Source organism: Alligator sinensis, unplaced genomic scaffold (assembly GCF_000455745.1).
Source record: "Alligator sinensis unplaced genomic scaffold, ASM45574v1 scaffold119_1, whole genome shotgun sequence".
Taxonomy (NCBI): Eukaryota; Metazoa; Chordata; order Crocodylia; family Alligatoridae; genus Alligator; species Alligator sinensis.
The window spans coordinates 520,654-527,622 of NW_005842386.1; the positions used below are offsets into that span (position 1 = coordinate 520,654).

General features: G+C 44.3%; 1 protein-coding gene across 1 annotated transcript in view; it reads right to left on the reverse strand.

Moving 5' to 3' along the window:
• LOC102381322 (transcription factor Maf) overlaps positions 1–6,969 on the reverse strand; it is a 238,983-nt gene that overhangs the window by 229,675 nt on the left and 2,339 nt on the right. The window contains 2 exon segments of the mRNA XM_025211026.1: positions 6,527–6,952; positions 6,954–6,969. The exon segment at positions 6,954–6,969 is cut by the window's right edge and continues 2,339 nt beyond it. Coding sequence (XP_025066811.1) covers positions 6,527–6,952; positions 6,954–6,969 — 442 coding nt within the window.

Here is a 6,969-nt window from a genome sequence, read left to right on the forward strand (position 1 = left end):
ATGAGGCCGGTGGGAAGCAGGGGCGGCTGCATCTGGCCGGGAGCGGGGTCTTTCTGCATTGCTTGGGGGGGGGGCTGCACCTCCGGGGCGCTGCAAGGGCACGGGCCCACCTGTGTCACAAGACAGCCACACCCAGGCAGGTGGGGAAAATAAAATTAAAAAAAAAAAAGGGGAAGAAAATGTGCAGGGAGCCATCACGCCCCAGAGCCCAGCAAGGGGATGAGACCCTGTGCTGGACACCTGCCGTGCAATGCCAGCTCCGGCTCCTCCAGCGAGAGCTGGCATTGCTTCCCCTCTTGCAGGTTCAGTTGGGTGAGTTTGGGCGACGCGGCCTGGGCTATTCTGCATTGCGTCGGCTCCCAAATCTGAACGCAGCCGCCCGGCCAAGGGGGGTTATTTTGGGGCCTTCTGCAATTGTTGCCCGTCAGGAACCAGAGCGCGTTATTTTTAATCTGCGGCTTTGCCAAGCCTGAAACGTTCATTAGAAAGAGCATTAAAACAGTACAGAATGCTCCTCTCTTGGCCGGGGGTGGGGAGGAAAAAAAAGAGTTCTTTAAACACCCTCCCCGCCTCTCTGGGCCCTGCTTGTGCTCCCCTCTGTGTTATTTATAACAAGATGTGCACTTAAAATTGATACCTGAAGTATTTGGATGCAGACAACTTGAGCGTGTGTCCAAGGCTGGGTTTTTGTTAAGGAACCAAACATCTCACATTTGCCATAGCTACCACTGGAATGTCCATGCTTGGTGGCATCCACTAACAACATGCCCTTAGTGCATTTAAAAGGGGAGAGAAAGTTCACTAAAAACCTGCACTAGTGCACTGAAGCGAGGACATTTTTGTGCGTGTGGAATCCTTCAACCCCATCATCTGAACAGGTGTCAGAAACAGTGAGCCCATTTAGTTTCTCTGATGATCTTAGTAATAAATATAGAGGATTTCCTTTCAATGCAGCACATGGTGAAATGACACCAATGTAGTTCTGGCATCTGAGCAGATAATTCTGACATATGCATAATTTCCTCCCTAAATCCAGGAAGCAGCAAACCCTCTGTATCTGATATTAGTATATTATGTTAAATAGAAACTGGTATTAAAAATTATGAATGATTCTTGATCAAGAACTTCCTACACACTGCAGCGGAAAAAAAACCACGGACATGAAGCAGCTGTGCAAAAGTATGGGGAGGGGGGGTAGGGGAAAGACTGGGGCACGTTCATTTTTAAACCACTATTTTTAGCAAGAGATTTTTTTTTTTTTTTTAAATGCAAAGTGTTTATTTGGGGAGAATAAAAATGTGAAAGGGGCTTTCTAATAAATACAGCGACACACTGCGACTGGCCAAAAAGGATTGTTTTGCTTTACTCCAAGCGTCTTCACAGTCGTGTTGCAGAGTTCAAGAAAAATACACCGGTGTCACTCAAATATTTTCCCCATATTTCCCTCCCCCCCCCCCTTTGTGGTCCAGTGTGAAATTTCTCGGGCAGGGCAGCCGCTGCAGCTCAAACACAAAAATATTATTTCACTCCACCCGGTGGAATCCTGCATGTTAGGGAAGAGGGTTATGTTTCATTAAAATAAAATTGAGAAGGCTTAGGGTTTGGGGCTTTTATTCCCCCCTATTACACTGCACTATATTTAAGGGTGCACATCTTGCAAAGCCAGTCACATGAATGTTCTTTGCAATTTAGCTAATAAATGAGAAAGAGCCACAGGACTGTGGCAGAAGTAGGCCATTGTTAATGAGGTGGAGATTAAGAACCAAGTATCCCTTTTGACATAGAGGGCCAAATTCTCTTAGGCAAGGCTTCCATTGACATCCGGAGGAGATGTGCCTGCCTAAAAGCGAGGGAGGGCTATAGGAACCTGTTCAAGCCAATGGGAATTTTACCCCCGAGAACAGGGAACAGGGTCAAGGCCAGAATCCTGCAAGCCCAAGTGAGAAATGAATGTCGGTTATACAGAGCAGAACAGCGCCAGTTCATTCTGCTGCAAAGGTGCGATCTCCTCAGAAATGGATCATGCAGAGCGTCCCCAAAGCTGGCTTGCCTGACTGGGTGATAAACCTCCCAGGTGTATTTTTCCCCTTTAGTTGGACTGTTGCAGTGTCTGTCCCAGGCTTAAATCCACATGCAGCTTTGAAGAAGACCAGGCCTTTTTCATTTCCCCCTCAAAAAAACGAACAAAAACCCTGCTGAAGTGTCAAGGATCGTCAGCTAAGCCAGCCTTTTGCTGCTGCTGGGTGTACTTTCCCCTCCATCACTGCCTTTCTACATGGAAGGAAATTTAATGAAAACTTTATCTACAGGGATGCACTTAAAAAAAACACCCCTCAAGAAGCAGCCCTGTTTCACTTGCTCACTAATGCTCTCCTAGGACTTGAAATACTACTGCAAACCTAGTAGCTGCTGCTAACTTCTCATGTCATGCCAGAACTGGGGAGGGGGAGGAAGGGGGCTCACACTGTGCCAGGGACCAATGCCACCTACCAGGGGCTTGCTATACTTTTGCCTCTGAGCTTCAGCAACTTGCTGCAACCCAAAAGCTGCTTTTAAAAGGGAAGGTGCAAAGGAGACTGAGCATCGCCAGGACTGCCTGGCAACCCTTGGGAAAGCTGGCTGCACAAGAAGGAGGGGGAGGGAAGAGGCAGTGGCTTGGTCCCTGAAAGACCCCAGAAACCGGTGGGTATGAATAAAGGTTTGGATATTTCAAGGGGGGGAAGGAGGGAGGCTGGGGAGCTGCTATCTGTCTGAGAGCAGATAATTCTCTGAGCAGCCGATCGCTGCCAGTTTACCCAGGGATTGCACATTAACCCGAACAGGGAGCTCGAATTAACCAGAATCTGGAGCTCAGTCCAACGGTGGTGGAGCGAGGGCTGAGATGCCAAAGGGCGCCTCACTGGCTCCATGTGTGGGCGCAAGGGACAGGCCTGCCCCAGCATCGAGGCCAGGTCCGCACTTGCTTGGCTCAGCGAGCGTGCTTGGGCTTGGTGTGCCTGTGGTCCCCACCTCCGTCTCCCACCACTGACTTCAAGCGGAAATCAGTGACTGGGACACTGCAACCTGTTGTGTGTGGAGGCATCCGGCCTCCTTCCCTTCCCTCTGGCTGAGGGTCAGATCCTGCCGCCCTGAGGGTGCAGAGCCCAGAGACGATTCCTGCAGGGGATGGACCCCAGCAGGTTCTCACTTGTGTCATGCCACTTGCTCCATTAGTTGGGACTCAGTTTACAATCTGAAAGGAGATTGGGGTGGGGGAATTGCAACCAGCACTGGTTTTAGGTTGGTTAGTAGGTTAGAGCCGTAGCCTGGCTCTCGAGACAAAACCCACTAGGAGGGCTATAACATGATTCAGGGAGGCCTGAGCTTTTCCAGTCAACTCCCAAGTGAATCCTCTCCCACTACTGGGGAAGAGGAACGAGTCCAGTCTGGAAGCTGCCTTTAAACCAGCTTGGCTGATGGTTGTTCTGCCCTGTCCCAGCCACAACCTGCAGCACTGGGACCCTTTGAGGGACTTAACACTGTGCACAGAAAAGCCACCCAAAGGAAACCCTGGGGTCTGACTGGCCAGGACAAAGAACTTCCCCAAGCTGGAAGAAGTCCTTTGGCTTGGTTTTTTGCCCCCTGTTAAGTTCCTAAGAAACTGGCCTAGGCCTGTGGCTAAAAGGAAAACCACGGTGTGGAGGGAAGGGGGGAAAAGTAAGGAAAAGAACCAGATATCTGCACCATGGCAAGACACTCTCCCTATGCTTAAATGACTATGTGACAAGAAAAACCTGATGCCGTGTCATCTCGTAGTGCACACAGGCGTGCCTAGCTTGGATCAGATGATAAGAGGATGTGAAGTTTTTCCTTTCACTTCACTCCATCATAAAACAATCAAAATATAGGGCCCTACCTTGTCATCAAGTATTTTTTTTTTTAAGTTGACCTTCCCATTGAGATCGTCTCGAACACCGATGGCCTGATATGAGTCACAGGAACCGAGGTCCTTTCTCATTACAAAACTAAGAAGTTAGAACAAGCACCTGAAAGCTCACATTTTTCACCTACCTGCCAGATAACCCATCTCTAAATGGTGACAATTTTCCACTCCACATAAAACTAACCTCCAGTTTCTTTCTTCCTTTCTAGCAGTGGGCTCAACTAATATGCATCAACATCACCCCTTGGCAAATGTTTCAGGGGCTGCTTTTAGAGTTGGTTAACTTTAAACTACACACTAAGAAACCGAGTACAGAATCAAAAAAAAATGCAGTTTATTATTGTAGATTATTCTCTCTTTTGATATAACCATAGAGTTGAAAATGAAAGAAAAGCACATAGGAACATCACACGTGGTTAGTTAGTAACTCAAGATATAAAACAATTTTGCACAGCAAAATATGTAAAAGAAAAAAAGTAACTGACAAGATTTTTTTATATTTATTGTGGTAAGATTTACTTTCCATTTTTTTTTAAAAGACAGGATATCAGTCCCTGAAAATAAAATTTACTGATTATTGCCTTTAAAACTGTGGAATTTTTGAAGTTACAGAAAATCCAGTTCTGCACCACAATACAACTGTAAAAAAATCTGCATCATCTTAAAACTGTGCAGTAATGCCAACTTTCTAACTGCATAAATTGTATTAGCGTTCTAAACAGGTTTGTAATTTTGTTTGTATTATATGCTTGCAGGTTATATCTTAGTGCAATTCAGTCCCAAATACTTCAATTTTGAAAAAACACCCATACATTTTGAATGTAAAATACCCCTATAGATATAAACAGGGGTGCCTCCCCCTTGTAATACTTTGGTTTTCAAATACAGTCAGTGGTATAGCAAGGACTACATATACCCAACTTATATTTAAGTTGCAAGCACATGCTGCAAAAGCTACTTTTTTAAAACAGTCCCGTTGCAAATTCTACCCCCTTTACATCACGACAGTAAACAATTTAGTGCATCAATCTTTTTCTCTTTAAAAAAATCTACATCTAAACAGACCTAACTCTTTCGAATTTATCTATAACATTCCTTTATCTGTAGCATACATTGTAACTGGGCTAACAGATGATAAAAACTAGAATTAAATTATATACTAGGAACCCAGAGCATTCCACATTTGACAATGACCCAATGCAAAAGGGGGGAAAAAAAGAAAAGAAAGAAAACGGGGCAGAACACTTTAAAATAAATTTTAGACTGCTTTAGGCAACAGCATGGTTCTGATGTCCCCAGACTGGGAAGTGATTTTTAAAAACATCTTTGCAAAGTTCTTTTTTTTTTTTATTTATTTATTTTTTTTTGCCACATCAGGTTATCAAAATCCATTCTGGCAATTTTTTTTTAAGAGGGAATGCTTCAGTGCATTTAAAAGGAAGTCAGAAGTTTTGAGTAACTCAAAGCAGTTTTAGAGCAGATGCAAACTTTAATGGAGAGGAAGAGGAGGAAGATCAAAGGTTGCACTTTTTTGCTTTCAACTCAAAAAAGTGATGAGGCAATAAAACAAAAGGATGAATGCCATGCCATAATAGTCTCCAAAAGTCCATTTCCAAGCAAAAGAAAAAAAAATAATTATACCTTACATGACCAGCATGCAGGGTTTTCTTATTAATATAATGTCTCTTTTTTCATAGTCTTTCGAAACAGTTATAGTTCATTGTTGCTAAGACAAAATAGCAAGCATAATGCATGAGATGAGGATGAGATTCTAATGGCAGACTAAAGTCTCACGTTTGGCAGATTAAGGCCAAAACTCACATGAACACACCGAAGGTTGATGCAGGCTTGATTTTGGCAGGTTGATCTAGGCATACCTCTAGTTTTGCACAACAACGCTAAAAACTGATGGAACTCAGCAAGCTGGAGTCTAAAAATTTCACATTGTTTTTTGTCTTGTTTTTTCTTTTCTTTTATAATTTTTTTGTTTTTTTTTTCTTGGTCTTTTTTTTTTTTAGGGCTGGTTTTTTTTTTTTTTTTTTTTTTTTGCAAAGCTCAAATCTCACCTGAAGAACTCAGGATGGCAAAAAAAAAAAAAAAAGAAAAGAAAAGAAAAGATAACACTTTTGTTTCGAACACAGCAAGCTCCAAAGAAAAAAAAAACAACCCAACTAACTCATGAACTTAAAAAAAAAAAAAAAAAGAATGTGGATGGCAGGTTTCAAAGAAGAGCAAGCTTCATATGAAGAACTGAGATGGATCTTTCCATTAAAAGATAAAAAAAACCAAAACAACAACACACACATAGGAAGCCCCCACAAAAAATATGTATAAAATAATAATACTAGAAAAGAAACTCATGTAGAACTTGCAGGTTGGCCAACCAGGAGCCAGCCCACCTTAAAAAAAAAAAATAATAACTTTGCTCTTTTTTCTTTTTTTTTTTCTTTTGCTGTCAAATTTTTTTTTTTTTTTGAGTTAAAAAAAAACACAAGGTGGCCCAGCTGGTTCATCTAGGAGCCCCCAGGTACAACTCACAGGGAGAACTTTTTTTTTTTTTAATTTTTTTTTTCTAGTTAAGGTGGCAAGGCTGTTGGGACTCACATGAAAAACTCTGGAGAGGAAGGGTTGTCGCTGCTGGATCCGTTTTCTCTGAAGCCATTGCTGACCAGCTTCTCGTATTTTTCCTTGTAGGCGTCCCTCTCCCGGACCAGCCTGGAGATCTCTTGCTTGAGGTGCTCGACTTGCTGCAGCAGCTGGTTCTTCTCGGACTCCAGGACGTGCCTCTGCTGGACCCTCTTGAAGCGACAGGACTGGGCATAGCCCCTGTTTTTGAGGGTCCTCCTCTTCTGTTTCAGCCGGATGACCTCTTCCTTGCTCACCCCCCGGAGCTGCCTGTTCAGCTCCCGCACGGACATGGTCACCAGCTGCTCATCCGAGAAGCGGTCGTCGAAATGCAGGCTGCTGCTGTGGTGCTGGGGGTGCAGACCCCCGCTGCCACCGCCGCCGCCTCCCCCGGGGCTGGGGGTGCGGGGGGCGCCGCGGCC